The sequence below is a fragment of the Mastacembelus armatus genome, chromosome 18 (genome assembly GCF_900324485.2).
Source record: "Mastacembelus armatus chromosome 18, fMasArm1.2, whole genome shotgun sequence".
NCBI classification, from domain to species: domain Eukaryota; kingdom Metazoa; phylum Chordata; class Actinopteri; order Synbranchiformes; family Mastacembelidae; genus Mastacembelus; species Mastacembelus armatus.
The window spans coordinates 11,352,638-11,368,634 of NC_046650.1; the positions used below are offsets into that span (position 1 = coordinate 11,352,638).

The 15,997-nt window shown below is 40.6% G+C and overlaps 2 protein-coding genes across 3 annotated transcripts in view; both read left to right on the forward strand.

Moving 5' to 3' along the window:
* Window positions 1–332: 332 nt before the first annotated feature.
* Window positions 333–12,658, forward strand: tbc1d19 (TBC1 domain family, member 19). The gene is made up of 21 exons (XM_026329941.2): window positions 333–584; window positions 706–778; window positions 881–926; window positions 1,645–1,720; window positions 1,828–1,902; window positions 2,288–2,351; window positions 3,729–3,775; window positions 3,874–3,984; window positions 4,168–4,240; window positions 4,554–4,592; window positions 6,017–6,129; window positions 7,497–7,571; window positions 7,784–7,846; window positions 9,081–9,165; window positions 9,314–9,358; window positions 9,504–9,536; window positions 9,641–9,750; window positions 9,830–9,921; window positions 10,441–10,556; window positions 10,666–10,736; window positions 11,631–12,658. Exons 1-21 carry the CDS (start codon window positions 489–491, stop codon window positions 11,703–11,705), a joined length of 1,578 nt encoding a protein of 525 aa, XP_026185726.1. The 5' UTR covers window positions 333–488; the 3' UTR covers window positions 11,706–12,658.
* A 128-nt stretch (window positions 12,659–12,786) lies between these two features.
* Window positions 12,787–15,997, forward strand: part of stim2b (stromal interaction molecule 2b) — a 44,317-nt gene continuing 41,106 nt past the window's right edge. Inside the window, exon 1 of one of the 2 annotated variants that reach the window (XM_026329919.1) lies at window positions 12,787–12,862. In XM_026329919.1, coding sequence (XP_026185704.1) covers window positions 12,856–12,862 — 7 coding nt within the window. In that variant the 5' untranslated portion in view covers window positions 12,787–12,855. Of the gene's footprint in view, window positions 12,863–14,523; window positions 15,946–15,997 lie in introns of those variants that run through there. The other variant, XM_026329908.2, reaches the window with a different exon arrangement.

Consider the following 15,997-nt stretch of genomic DNA (forward strand, 5'->3'; position numbering starts at 1 on the left):
GAGAGGAGACTACAAAATATTACTCTGATATGGAGTAGAATCATAAAGTAATGGTAAAAATGCTAAAAGTCCAAATCTATAAATCGTGAGAATCTACACAATCTATTTTTTAGCTTAAGTAAATGTACATTATTATTTATCACATGTGAACAGATTTTTTTTCATTTTCCTATTACGTGTCATAAATAACACAAAATTACACATGCTTATTTATAATCATCAGGTTTAATGTGTGGAAATAAAAGAATAATAATAATAATAATAACTACACATTTTTTTAGCAACTAAAATCAACACCTTTTGTTTCTATTCTCGGGAACAGATTTTCAGCGCGGAACCAACGTTTCGAGAGCTTGTTTCCCTTGCGCTTTCTCTGGCCGGCCTCAGTTGCTCAGTAACCTGTGCAGGGTGTTGGATGCTGCGTGTGATAAAAACCAAACTGCGCCGCTTTAGACGCAAAACCACGTTAACCAGCTCCGACCAGGAGGATGGACGAGGGCACCGAGTTGTCTCTGAGCATCGCTCAGGTCGTCCAGCGGCTTAGAGGAAGTCATTTACACTCCCAGATAGAGAGACAAGCCAAAGTGAGTGAGTTAGCTAGCAGGCGGCTAACGATGCAATTGTAGTCCTAGTCCTTCAAGAGTACATATACAAATATATTTAAGATACCAAACCTTTATTTTCTGTCTCTCTGTTTTAATATAGGAGTGTTTACACCAGCCTGAGATCAAACTGGAGTCTCTTAAAGAGGACGTCCGCAGTTTTCTCAAAACATCAGGTGCGTCATTAACGTCACATTTTCAGCCTGAACAGGATGATGAACTCATGGTTTGTCTGTGTCTGTGTGTGGTCAATATAATTTTGTTTTAATGTTTGACAGGCTGGGAAAGAAAGCTACAGAATGCTGTTTACAGAGAACTGCATGTGTAAGTGACATTTCATCTGAAGGGGGATTTGTGTGAAGGGCTGAAAAACACAAACACAACAGACACACATGAAAAGACACACACTCAGCCACCTACTGGGGTCCAGTTAAGAGTTTAACTTTTGCATTTTAGTGGATGTTACAAGTGACACAATATATTCTATAATATACAAATTGTTTATGCAGTTTGTACTTTAACATGTATTAAAAACAAAGTTGTCTGGTGCCAGTTTTTGTGTAAAATGCCTTGAAAAGTTTTCTTCAAATGGAAATGTACTGTCTTACCTTTAAGGGTAAACTACTATCCTCGCTCTCTTGACACTCAGACACTTAATGCTTTGCTTTCAAAGGTTGACATATAATGTTGACTAATGCCTCCTCCTTTCAGCCATAATTCCTCCCTATGGGCTCTTATAGGTGTTTAGATTAGGGTGAATGTTGTTTAATGCACCGAGAGCTTGAGTCATTCAATATGCCCTGAGCATGCTCTGACTCATCACTACTCCATGTGCAGGGCACTAATTATGACAAAGCTTAACATTTTATTTGTCTTTTTCTTCATAATGTTCTTCTTTTAAGCACTTATTGAAAGAAAAAAAAGTCTGTTTTCCTTATCAAAGCTGTTATTGAAAATCTCAGTGACATTTTATGTGTTTACATGATCTGCTCTTCTTCCACTGTACAGTAAAGTGCTTCATCCTTGTGTTTGTTTATTCTAGCCAGCTGCCCCCGAGCCATCCTGCAGCCCCTCCAGAGCATCTCAAAGAGCCGCTGGCCTACATGCGCAAAGCCCAGGTCAGTCGGTCTTCTCATAACCCCTCACTCCTCAGTTGATCTTTTTTATCAGGATATTTGCAGCGCAGTATCTGAAGTCAGATGTCTGTGTGTGCTCTCTTAAATAGGCCAACTGGGAGAAGCGTATCCTGAAAAGCCTGAACAGCATGAGCACAGAGCTGGGGCTTCCTCTGGCCCGCAAGGTACCCAAGATATTGTCAGTCATGGCTAATGTGGCATATAATTACAATGGATCTTAATTCAGGTTCTTTGGCAACATTTTTTCTTATATAATATGCATTTTTCTAATCTTGTGGTATTTATCATTTCTGTTTGCATACTTTGCATCTTAAGCTCTATTTGACAGTAGCCAAATGCTAGTTAGGTCCTGTTCAGAGAGAGTTCACAGTGATTCTATGGATTTAGACTGATAATAAGCAGGCAGCGCTGTTTGAAATCAGTATCATTTAGTTCTTTGCACCACGACGACAACAAGGCACATATTTAATGTGACATTTTCAAGATAGGGTCTGGTTTAGCTTTGTGACGTTTGTTTGTTGAAATCCACTCTTTCCGCCCACTCAACAGAGGCCCGCAGTGGAGCAGAAGGAGCTCACCAACAAATGGAATGAAATGGGCACAGATGAACCAGGTCTGAAGACATTACCCAGGGGTTTGCCCCTGAGCACTCTGCCTTTTATGAAAGATTAGTGTTGATGTGACTCTGCATCGATCCAACACCGTGTATTTAACATCACCTTAACATATCTCTGTCTTAAGCTGATGTTGAACCAGATCTACCACTTCCATGTTTGCATATTCAACCTATTTATTTATGGAAAGTTTTCTCAAGGCTTGTGCTGTACACTGCAACATCTGAAAAGTAGATACTGGAGTTCCCAGGTGTTCCTTTGAGTTTTGTTGCACTTTGTAGATACTCAAATTGTTTGCTTATATCACCCTTCAAAGATCAACAGCCTTAAGGCAAGAATAAAAATAGTACTTGTACACTTCAGCTGGCCTGGGATTAAAAATACATTTTTAAGGGGAGGTAATGCAGTATAACATAATATTTATATGTAATACAGTATTTATTTTACCTACTTTTGGCTACCAGTGATGATTATGCACTTGTACATGGAGAAGGGCCATGGTAATCTTGTGTCCTAACAATGGTATCACAGTTTAGCACCATATAATAACATTCAGGGCTGTGGCCCATCCCCTGGCTATAAACACTTTGGACTGTGAATACAGAAGCTGTCCAGACTCCTTGGATGGAGCTGCTATAACGAACAGCACTCCTCCATCCGCCCAAAGCCTTAAAGTGCCCTCATTCTGGGGGTGACACTTGAATTTACTGTTGTGCTACATACAGTAGATCGAAGCCGCACTTAAGGCTGGGTGAATGTGCCCCAGCTCTCCTTTGACTTTTGAAAAAGCTGCCAGCTCTGACTGTGCAAATTGGCGTTGAGTATCGCAAACACTTTAACGAAACCGTCTAGATTTTATAGCTGTTAAACCTGTTGTGAAATTGTAAACATGTATGTAAATTGTCTCTGCAGATTTAAACATTGTGCTGGAGAAGTGATCTTTTTCAGGGGTACTATTGTCTAATTCTGTGTATGTATATGTGTACGCTGTGCTGCAAAACTGAGCCCACCCTTGTGTGATTTGAATAAAACAGGAGCAAATCATCTTTCCACAGATTTGTACAAGCCTGGTGTCATCCACACCCAGGATGATCCAGTTTGTCAGCAAAAATACAGACAGACACGCAAGAACTGGATCTCAGTGTTGTTGCAATTGGTTCTTATATATGTATTTATTATAGTTTAATTAGTTAAACTTTCTGTTTTTCAAATTTGCTTAATTTGTTTGTAACATTGGTTTAAAATGAATAATCTTATATGGACAGGATTTGTAATTACCTAACATTTTAGTGATATTGACCAGGGCTGTACTCAGTTTTGTTGAGTGCCATGTTTGTATTATTGAGATGCATTAAAGTGTTTCTGTCTCTTTGCAGATTTAAGCCGCTTTAGGCCCGTCTATGCTCCCAAAGACTTCTTGGAGGTAAGTAGACCCCTTGTTGCTCAGGGTAGTCAGCATAGTGTTTCTTTAAAAATTAAACTCCATTATCCTACATTTTAGGTTATTGCTTTTTTCCATAGGTGTTAATCAATTTGCGCAACCCCAACCATGATTGCAGTGAGGATGTCAGTGCAAGGAGCCACTGGGGTCTCATACAGGTTCCCCTCAATGTCAGAGACATCCCACAGCTGGTAAGGAGACATGTGGCCATCTGGTTTTATTGTGTTTGCAGGTGCTTTGTCCATTAGTGACCTTGTGAGCCCAATGCATATAACAAGATATCCTGTTAACCCTGGGAAATGCATAATGGGTTTGAAATCTGTGTATGTACTTTGGTGTTTTTTTTTTTGTTTTTTTTTGTGTTCCCCTCTCAGAGACGGGCCTACTCGGAGCTGAACCTGACCACTGGGCAGTTGGGGATTGATGATCATGCACACATGCATCCTGGTAATGAGAAAAAGTGCAAATATACTTTTTCCTTCCCCATTGTACTTAATAAAATAGTCATTTTGTGAATTTAGTTTATCATCTCATATCATGCTATGTTATTTTCCTGCATGGTTGTCTGGGATTTTTCAAACATTATCTCTAAGTCCAGATATTGATATAATCACAGTCTGCTGGTTAGGCTTTAAATAGAATTGCATGTACTATCTCTGTATTTGTAATTCAAAGAGATAACATTAGTTTGAACAACTGAGTCAATACTAGGCTGTTACTGATGAATCTGTTTTGTTCTTTCTTTCTCAACCCTGTGCAGACTTATTTGAAAATGAACATGTTCTAGTTGGGAAAAAAGGTCAGTTTTTGGTCTTAAATTGTTTTATTTAAAATTTCCTGCTGAAAATGCGTTCTGTTGTTTTAGTTCTTTGTATAATTTCTATATTTCTCTATAATTATTCTTAAGTACAAACTAGAACACTATAAACTGTAGGCAGGTATTCGGGGGACCAAGCACCTGGTTCACCATGGAAAAAGAGGCTACCATGACTATTTATCATTATTGTTACTAATTACTGATCATTATTATTACTGATTGAATTACTCACTTTAACTCAATATTAAGGAGAGGGACCACAGCCTACAGTTGCAGCCTTAAGTCTGTCTTGTGTTTTGGGATTTTGTTGTGCTGAAGTTAGACCATTGGAAGTTTATATTCACATTAAATCTTTTTTCTAGGGAGTAGTTTAAAAAATCTAATCATATCCACTGTGAACTCAGAAAGTGTAGTGCAGAAAAGCAATGATTATATACATTAAATAAATCAACCAGTATACTTTCCTGCTGACTGCAACAGAAAATCCCCAATGTTTTCTGCCATAAATAATTCTTTCTCTCAGCCTCTCAGGTGCCTTATTCAGTAAGAAGGACCCTAATTTTTAACTCATTGCTCTGCTATGAACCCAGTGTAAACAACAACCTTATTATGGACACCAATCAGACATCAATTGACAAGACTCTTTAAAATGCAGGCTGTATTTTATTTACACAGCCATAAGCCAAGGCCCTGGTCCACTATTTCACCCTTGGTTGGCTCCCGAGCTGCAACTTCCATTCCAGGCCAAATGTTAAGTGCACTGAAATAGGAAATTTAAGGGGCCAGGGAGTGTGTTGGTTTATGTTATGACTTGCGAGCACTGTGTGTTTTTGGCTACCGTCACAACAGAGATTTAGGGTACAGTGGAGATATGGGAGAGGCTGTTTCCAGCAGTTGCCTTAGTGTTTGTTGGAAAGTTAGGTAATAATCAATGTTTTGTCTTTGCCATGCCTTTAGTTACATACAGACATTTCTAAAGGGACTGAATAAATTGTGAATCTGTTTTAGCAAGGCAGTGAAACCTAAACACATAGACTAATATTTGTTATTGTTGTTTAATATGTGAATTAGAAATAAGGGATTGATTTATTTATTTTTCTTGCCAAGAGATTGATGCCACTTTTGTTCTGTATCTGTCAGTTAAATGTGAGGCCAGAAGATGATAAACTTAGCTTAGCCATAAAGATTAGAAACAGAAGTCAGGCAAGCTTTATGCTAAGTGAGGCGAAATGTCTCCTGGTTCCTGCTTCCTATGAGACTGATATTGATGTTCTCATCAAACTCTGGAACAAATGGAATAAGCCTATAAGACCAAATGAAACATGGCCCGTCCGTCAGTGTCTTTTCGTTTCCTGCACACACCTTTGTCCCTCTCTTCAGTATCTTTTTGTCTCTTGATTGTCCAGTGGTTGAGGAGCAAGACAGTGCAGCAGCACAGCAATACAGCAGGCAAGGTTGCCCCACTGGTCTCCGAGCTGATCTGTGGGCCCTCATCCTTAATGCCACTAACCAGCCACAGGTAATAGAGGCTCAAGCACACAAACGCACAACTGAATTGCACTCTGGTGGTGGCTGTCAGCTGCCAGTATTTGTTGTAAAGCAGTAGTGCACACACAGCTGCAGTGTTTCCCAAACTACATGTTTACTATGAGCTGAAGTTTTCAGCTGCAGCAATTTTCAGTTAATGGTCAGGCTCTTTTTACTTGTTTCACAGGGGAATCATGATAATACTGTTCATTAGCAAAGTGAAGACCAACATGTGAAATACCACCTGACTTATAAGTTCTACATAATCCCTGTTCTGTTTATCCTAGGTCTCTGTGGCTTGTCCCATGTATACAAATGCTAAGATAATCAAATGCTGATGATTTGGTACAGTTAGCCCAAACACAGAAGCTATCTGCCTGTGTGGCGAGGCGCTGTGTAAACGCTCGAGCCCAGAGTCTCCCGTCGAGGCCAAGTCGATAAAACAATGCTGGTGATGGGAAGATTGATTTCTGAGGGAGTGCCTGAGGTCTGGAGTGTGTCAGTACAGCTCTGGATGGCATAAGGGCAAACACATTAAACAATCAGTGTTAGCTAGTGACAGTCAATGCATTGTCTTGCAGAATTGCCTGCATCTTAATAATAATTTAAAATTTCAACAACTATTCCTTCACAAACTAATGAAAAACAACTGATTCCTGTGTTTTTTCTTAGCAAAACTTTTAATTAGTTTGCCCTGTTATAACTGCAGCTATATTGATTGATTAATAATTTTTTTTATTTTATTCTCTAGAAATACTCAATACTATAAGTGCAGTGACCTATTTTTTCACCAGAAGTCTATATAATCACCTCCAAATATTTAAAAAAGAAATACTTTCACTATCTGATGCTGTCCACATTGCCACAGTGGTCTCACTCTCCTATCTCAGCTGAACTTCTGTTCTCTTCACATCCGCAGTTCACTGCCAAGGTGCTTCACAGCTGTCACAGAGGACATTTTTATTGTTCTGTCCACCCTGTGTGCTGTTCTTTGGTTTATTTATGATAACCTGTCTTGAACTGGGGACACCTCAACCCTGTGGTCAGGAACATAATACCCATCCGTTCTAATCCTGCTGTCGTCACTGTAAGAGAAAATATAGGATTTAAAAGTAACAGTCAAGGGCACGATTGATTTTTTTTTTTTTTTTTTTTTAAATGATAATTGAGGGAAAACCCTCTATTTTTATCAGAAAATTGGGTGTAAGGAAGTTGTCAGAAAATTACATTCTAGGATTATAACCGACTTCTTAAAAACAAGGCTTCAGTAATTTAAATTATGAAAAATATGACAGATTTTGGGTTCTGGATATGATCTTTATGTAAGTTGTGCACATAAAACATGTTGGATCTTTGCAGGATGTGATGCATTATGAACAGCTAAAGGCTGGAGTTATACAGCATGACCTACTGGTGGACAACCTCATCTATAAAGTAAGCCTGCACTGTCACAGTTCATGATTATGATGCTGCATAGTCAGGGTGTTACATACACTGGGTGTTAAAAACACACACTGAAAAGCTTTGGATTTCTGGTGAATTTTGTCCAGTCCAGTTTTTGCAGTTTAAACCTTTTGTGTCACAAATGTCACATCCATTTTTCTTCATGATGGGCAAAGTGTAATTCCAAGTGTCTTGTCCACCAGGATGTGAAGCTTACTGCCAGTAATGACGACTACTACTTTGTGTTTGAAGATTTTCTCTATCAGGTTTGCTTTCCTTTTTTCTCAGTTCCATTTCTCATTTCTGACATTACCACTATTCTTTGGGGAACTTGGTTTGAAAGCTTCAGTTTTGAAGGCCAGCATTCCTCTGCAGTTACATCTTCAGCCAAGACGTGGTGGGTCAACTTGTTACTATGAGATTTTCTCATAGTCACTGCTATGTTTGCCTTTGGCGCTCATCTGATAAACACCTACATATACACCTAGCAACCAATTAATTTTACTATTTATGTCGTGCGACTTTGTAGCTAACCAATGAGGACACAGGTGTACGATCAAAGCTCCGGTATCCCTGTCAATATTGACTGATGGTAAACTCACTGAGGGGGACTGTGGATTCACGCACGTCTTAAGAAGTTATGCAAGAGCAAAGTATCAGCGGTTCATACTTCCGAGAAGTATCCCAGAAATGTTTAAAGACAAATCACATAGTGACCACTTAGGATGTGTTAACTCACGCATATAAGATTAAATGCCTTTTAGTGTAGGTAATGGCCGGTACAGTTTATGTCAAGAAAAAGGTCTGTGCCTTTCAGAGTGATTAAACACATACTGAGCGGTAACATCAAGGTGAGTAAGTCTGTATGTTCATACAGGAAGCTGCCTAGACACATACTATAGTCATCATGCACTATCATTTTTATATTTACCTTTTGGTGAAGTTTTGTGAGATGCTGCCCATCTCAGTTTTGCTCAGACGGATGATTTCCCCCTGATATAATTCATCTTAAGTGGATGGTGGAAATGAAATCTCTTTTCAAAAAGACACAGAAATGGGACTGTAATGGAAAGAGCTCCCACTTATACAGTCATTATCTGAAATGGCCACTTGAGGCTTGGATATTGTCTGCTTCAGTACATCCTGAAATGCTGGCTCCATGTGAACTGCTGTAGTAGAATTTTCAGGAAGCCCAGCTGCTCCAGGCCGTCACTGGCTTCTGACAAATCTAATATCTTTAACGACTGTATTAAGTATTTAAATGTTGTTAATAGGATATAAATATCTTCTAAGGTTGTCAGGTAAATATAATATAATCCACGCTGTAAATATGTGTTTGTGAGAGACTGAAAGAGGACGACCAATGCTTATCTTACAGTCTTCTTTAGTTTTAAAGGTCCTTACAAGTTTTATCCATCTGTAAAATGTTTAGTTATTTAACATAGATAAGTGTGTATGTGGCAGTATTTGTGCTTATGTTAAATCCCTGTATGTTCCCAGGTGTTGCTATGTTTCTCTCGGGACACCACTGTCTTGGAGCACTTCAAATACAACAGTGCCACTCCTCCCAAATCATACATCCAGGGTGAGATACAAAGTCACACGTCATGTCATCACGTGAACTCACAGCAGTGTCACTTCACCTTGATAACCCTACACAATGTATGTGCACTCACATACCTGTACAGGTGCGTGGGGATGGTAATTAGAATATTTCTGTTTCCGTGTCACAGGGAACATGGGAAATGAGGATTGTGCTGTTGTTTATCCTCCCAACGGTGAGCCTGCACCCTGACTTTCACATTATTATTATTGTTTTATATATTTTATATATACAGAAAGTGAGGAAAAATTAAATTTGTCTGACATCTTAACAAAATCTTGTGTATGAATTGCACTGACTCAAAAATCTCATTGAAACAGGTGTTATTCCTTTCCATGGGTTTTCAATGTATGGTGAGTATGTTTTGCTGTGGGCTGGGCTGATGCTACTTTTCCAGGAGGGACACACAAGTGTGTGTGTGGATTTGTGAATGAGTGTGTTTGTATTTGTCCCATAGTGGCCCCTTTGTGCTTCCTGTACAATGAGCCGTCCAAGCTCTACAGCGCATTCAGGGAAATGTACATCCGCCACTTCTTCAGATTACACTCCATCTCCTCCTCTTCTTCGGTGAGATCTTAGTGTTTTTTTGTTCTAAATGTCATGGTCAGAATACCTTATGTGTGTTTGTTTTTATGTGCTCCTGCAGGGGATAGTGTCTTTGTGCCTGCAGTTTGAGAAGCTGCTCCAGACTCACCTCCCTCAGCTCTTCTACCACCTTCGACAGATTGGCGCCCAGCCGTGAGTAGTCTGTCCAGTATTCATCACCATTCTTTATGGTCCTGTATAGCTCATCAGTAAGATGTGGTACGAATGTAAATGCAGGATGCAAAGATTTTTACTAGATATGCACTCTAACCTGCTGCTAACCTGATGTACAATAAAGACGATAAAGTCTCATGTGCTGTTTTTTTTTTTTTTTTTTTTTTTTTTTGCAGTTTTGTTGCAATCTTATAGTTTTGAGCTACTGCCATCCTGTGGTGAATTAATGCAATCACAATTCTCCAATAAAAAAAAAAAAATCAGCACATTCATAGAGCATTAAAAACCTTTATACTAAGGACAATAAGATAAGTCACCTATAATATACATTTTACAAATACAGTTGTGGAACTGGTTAGAGAAATTAGTTAGTTTCATTTGAATTCTCAAAGTCAGAATTATTAAGGAGTAATGTTTTCACTCATTAACAGATGTCATGCTCTTGAAGCCCCCTGTAATGCCTTGACATGCAAACAGATGTGATCATTTTGTCTTTAGGTTGCGTATTGCTTTTAAGTGGATGGTGAGAGCATTTTCTGGCTATCTGTCTACTGATCAGCTACTTCTTCTCTGGGACCGAATTCTGGGATATGACTCTCTGGAGGTAGTTGCAGGTAGGTTTATATTGCAGGTACACTTACAAACTTGCAGTAAAGGTCTTGATATTCTTGCACGATCCTTTTATCCTGCCGTCTGCTTTTCTCCCTGAATATCTCCCATTAGTCCTAGCAGCTGCTGTGTTTGCCTTCCGTGCTGAAAACCTGATGGAAGTGACATCACTGGCCTCAGCTGAGGTATGCTTGTTTCATATTGGACTTCTATGTGTGTGTGTGTGTGTGTATGTATTTGAAACTCTGATTTCAGTCCTCTCCCTGTCCCCCACATACTCTTGGAAGGCTGTAAATAGCAGCTGATGACCAGCCAGTACCAGTAACCCAGTCTTCTTCATGCATGTCTGAAAAAAATGGACACTTAAGAACCCTCGCCCTCTCACCCTGCCCGCTGTACCAGCCTCCACCTCCATGTCCCAGCACCCTTTTGGCAAACATACAACTGTAACATGTAGATGAGTGCATCCTTTAGTAGCTTCTGCACTGTCACTTGTTTAGCTTTAATACAGTAACTGGTAATGCAGTTTTATGCATAGCTGCACTGTATATCGCACCTACTGCCATACTGTGATCACACCATCGTATCACTGAATCCATGTACACATACAATGACTGGCTCCCCTTTTCATCAAGCTACACTGTGACCCGTGGGGCTTTCAGCTGATCTGCTGTTCTAAGATGCTGGCCGGCACATTTTGCTTGCTCATTTAGCAGCTGCCCCAGCAGAGAAGATATCATAACATAGCGCTCCTTATCTTATATTTAGAACTTCGGGTCCAGCTCTGTAAGATTAAACCCTTTCCCTGAACATGATAGGCTCCCTAAATTTAATCCTTCAGCGATCCCAAGAGGACAGGGTGGGGAGTGTTGTACTCTTAAGCATGGATTGTCGCTTCCCAAGGATCCTGCATCATGACTCTGCATGTCATTCTGTGTGGTCCTTTTCTTGATCTCTTAATATGTCTCTTGCAAAGGGTTGGGCTTGGTGCTCTGAGATAAGATTGCTGTGGTCAGGGGCATGCAACTTGAGATGACAAATTTTGTGCGTCTGTGTTTTCTTTGACATATACACTACAGGCTGTTCTGGCTGATCTTTCGACTCTGAAGGTCATACCACTCATCCAGATCTTTCTGTTTGCCACCTCCATCTGAGGAGCAGCAATCCTGCAACGTGATTCCTGGTATGTACTGTACATACCACTTGAAGGATATAGAGACAATGCAAAAATGCCACTCTGCTATGCCATAAACACACCAATATGACTAATCACTTGTCTCAAGACACCAGGCTAAGGTGTGGGATATCAAGGAGTAATGTAGGAACACCTGCATAGACATCACAGACTTTTTCCTGCAAGCAAAAAGCCAAACCCCTCTTTAGCATGTGTGCACCATAAATAGTGAATACCGTGTAACATGGTCTTAGATATTTTACAGTGTGTAAGTATAGCTTACACACCAGTTAGCTTAAGGTAACCTCCTGAAGTCATATACACTGCAGGAAAGACGATACACACAGCAGCACTGTGAGAAGCTCATCTGAGAAGCTCATCAGGAAATGAGTTGCATGAAGCAGTAATTGTAATACAATAGCAGCATGTGAGAGAGAACAATAGTAATGTCTCCGTTGGCTAATAAAGTGTTAATTAGCTCTTGCAATTGATTCTGCTCTGTGGCTACTGCTTGTTATAACACTGTTAGATGATACTCTTACTGATGAATGAGGGGATTGGAACCACTGGTCTCTACCCGTATGTTGAGAGCAATAGTCAAAAGACAACTCAATTTACCTGTAACTGAACTAATTTATAAAGGACCCACATAGGGCTGCACTCTAAGGGATATTTATCACTTTCAGTGTCCGTATTTGTTTTATTTGCTGTATGAATGTATGGTTGTTTTTCCATTTTAAATTATGCATTTCATTTCTGAATGTATTCACCTACTTCGTGCAATTAAAAAAGCAGGATCAACTTTGATTTAAAGTTTATTATCAACTGAATTCTCAAGTCAGTGCAATTTTTGTTCATCCTGCGCGTTTTAATGTTCGCTGTGACCTCGAGTAATGTATTTTTTAAAAATAAAATAAAGTTTCATTGAATCAACTTCCTCCTGTTTATTCTGTAGAACTTTAAAGGATTTAGATCTTGACAGCTTTTTTTGTCAGTCTTGCCCCAATACTTTGCTGCCTGATCTGTCTTTAATTGAATACTTGTCTTGGTTTGTGTGACAGGGTAAATACTGTATTTGGACAGGGCGTACTGTACTCTGGAAGCTCACCATAGGCATTTCTAGAGAAAGCATGATGGGTAAGTGACAGGTAGCAGCACTCAGGGACTTGACTGTCTGCCTGCCTCCTTCAGCCCTCCTCCTACATGTAGCATCTGCTCTATTTCTCCCTTGTTGTTGGCTGCCTTCCTCCCTGCTGCCCCCTCTGTGGGCTCGTATCGAATTATGCTGTTCTTCTCTTTCGTCTCTCTCTCTTCTGGTTCCCACTACATCCACCACCTGTTTAGTAGGGCTCCCACGGCTGATTCTTTTATCAGTAGTGCACCTCCTTTGCACCCCACAAGTCCGTTTCTCTTGAGATAACTGTTAACCTGCTCTGTGCATTCTTGTCCATCAGCGCTCTGAGGGTGGCCCTCGGTGAAAGATTTCACTGTGAGAGCCATATCAAGTACAGTGGCCTTAACAAGTGTCTGCACAGCAACATGTTTGATATTTTGGCTTCATGTTCTCATTCTAGGGGGACAAAATGACTCAACAGCTTCTCTCTTTCCTGGTCCATTTCTTGGAACAGATGCTGTTTTAATCAATACTGTTGTCTGGCAGGTGTTTTCAAATGTGGTAATCTTTGCCAGGAGGCCACAGGTAAACCCTCTTGGAAACTATGCTATTGACATAACCTAATGAGAAGAGGATTTCCATCTATTTACATCAGTTTTTATCCAGCTGGTATTGATTTGTTGTTAATTTAATCAATGTTAATGTTTATACAGGGTCTGTGAAGGCAGGCTTTTTAGAGAAAACATTTCCATAACAGTATTTTCTAATTCTTTTGTCTTGCTTTCCTTACACAACAACTTGATTTGAGCAGTTGGATATTTGTGTCTAAGAAGCAGAAATCTTCTGTCTAGGCCTTGACATGAAAACCTACTGTTTTTTTTAACATAAATAAGCAAACAGCCTAATATTTAAATTACCCTGAAGTGAATTTGCATGGGATGGCCCTAACATTTACCAAGCGGCACAGAAGTGTTTCAGTATTCCTCTGAACTGCCCTAAAATAAATGGTAACAAATGCTGTTGTGGAAATAGCCTAAGTACATGTACTTAAGTATTATTTTAAGGTGTCTCTACTTCAGTATTTTCACTTCCTGCCACTTCATAATGTGACTTTACTACATTTTAGAGAAAAAAGCTTTTTTTTTTTACTCCACTAGTTTATAACTTTACAGAATCAGATAATTTTGATTCCCAACTGGAAAATTCATAAGCTAGTACTTCAAATTATAAGCATACAGTATAAGGTATTTAAAGTTGGCTCCACTTCTTACCTCTATACAACAACGTATGAATATTTTGAGTCCAAAAATAAAGAGTACCTTTACTTTTGGTACTTGAATTATATTTTGATTTTGTACTTAGGTATGTAGGATTTGTACTTTTATCGGAGTATCTCTACACGTTTACTTTTACTTTAGTGAAGTATCTGCGCACTTCTTCCAGCGCAGAATTTATTCAAGAAGATTTGTACGAAAAAATAGCGGTATTGTCCTTTAATGTATTTCCCGCGCTCAGGTATTGGAGCCGACCAATCAGGCTCTGCCATGTTGGGACAGTCCAGCCAATGAGTGCGCTCAGGCGGGAGGAAAACTTGGGATGGCCCGGAGTGGCCAAGTAGAGAACAATGAAGCAGGTATCCTCCTCCTCCTCCTCCTCCTCCTCCTCCTCCTCCTCCTCCACCAGGGCAGGAAAAACGCGAACTTTCTGCAGTGAACGCCTCCGCTCTGGCTCCGGTTCAAGTGTCTTACACAAGTCCCGCTTCATCCAAAAAGAAAACAAACAGCCCAAACAGCTTGTTGTCCATTTCCACCGCATGGGTCGGTGGGAAGTGATGTCCCAGTGAGTTTATGTCAAAACATAAACACCTCCGGCGGTGTCCTACACGCAGCTGCAGCCGGGGCCGGATTAAAGCCCAGTCCTGCCTCCCGGTGCCAGCCCATTTTGCATACGGACTTCCGCCCCGCTCGGCTTCCCTTCCCCGCATCAGCCGGCGAGCAGCTGGTCGCCTCGACAGGAGGATCCAGTATCACAGCGAGCCGCGACAAGCTGACTTAAAAACTTCATTTTGCAAGGAGGCGGATGTCGTGAGCGGTCGGTCCAGGTCGGACACGGATTAGGAGGAAGAAGACCTGGGTACATTTTGATGCAGAGGGATTTGCTACTTTCGCATGAAGAGGCGGACCTTTAAGACACTGCGAGCCCAGTATGCCGAAGCTGTCCCCGGTGTTTGTGTACTGTACGTGGAAGTACAGAGACTGTTTTCTTCCAACTCACAGGCCCACGTAAGGATTTCACCCAGCACCTGATGGTCTTGGTCTCTCACGGATATCGGCGGTGGGGAAGCTACTGTCTCTTTTTTGTGGGTCTGTTTTTGTTTTGGGCAGGGGATTCCTTCAGATAGGCTGCATGTGTTTTTCCTCCCTGACAATTAGTATTCACCACACGGTCTTTGTACAAGCTAGTTTGGTAAAATGAGACATGGGGGGCTGGCTCTCAGCAGTCTCCCCTCAGAAACGCATTAGCAGCTATTAGTGTTTTTAAAGGGGGGTTTTCTGGGGGACTAGTCTCGCGTGTCTTTGACCCACGATGAGCTGTTATTTTGTGGGCATTTCCCCCTCTCCCTTAAGGTTTGGTGACAGCAATGACTGCTGCCCTTAGCTGTTAGTCCGCTGCGGGGTTTTCTCTCAAGTTGGTGCATTTTCCAGGTCTTTTTTTTCTTTCCCCCTGACACCACTATTGTTGTCTCTTCTCCTCAAGGAGACTGATTATTTTTTATTTTTTGCACATTCGGCTGATTATTGCTCTGTTGTCCAGCCTGAAACCCGACACACACACACACACACACATATATATATATATATATATATTTATATATATATATATATTTGTCGGGATTTCCCCTGTGCTTTAAGTCTCCATCCCCGTTCCCAAGCGCACGGATACGAATTAGTGGATTTTCACCTTATTTCCACAATGACTTGCATCCACAAGGCAGTGGATGTATTGCTACGTGGACTCGTCATCTATGCGGTACTGGGCTTGGAGTGCACTTACTCGAATGATCTACACAGCCACTCGTCTGATGCTGCAAATGTGGCCACCACAGGTAAGCAAGTGTCGTTTACAAGTGTCTTCATGTTATTTACGCATGTACAGTG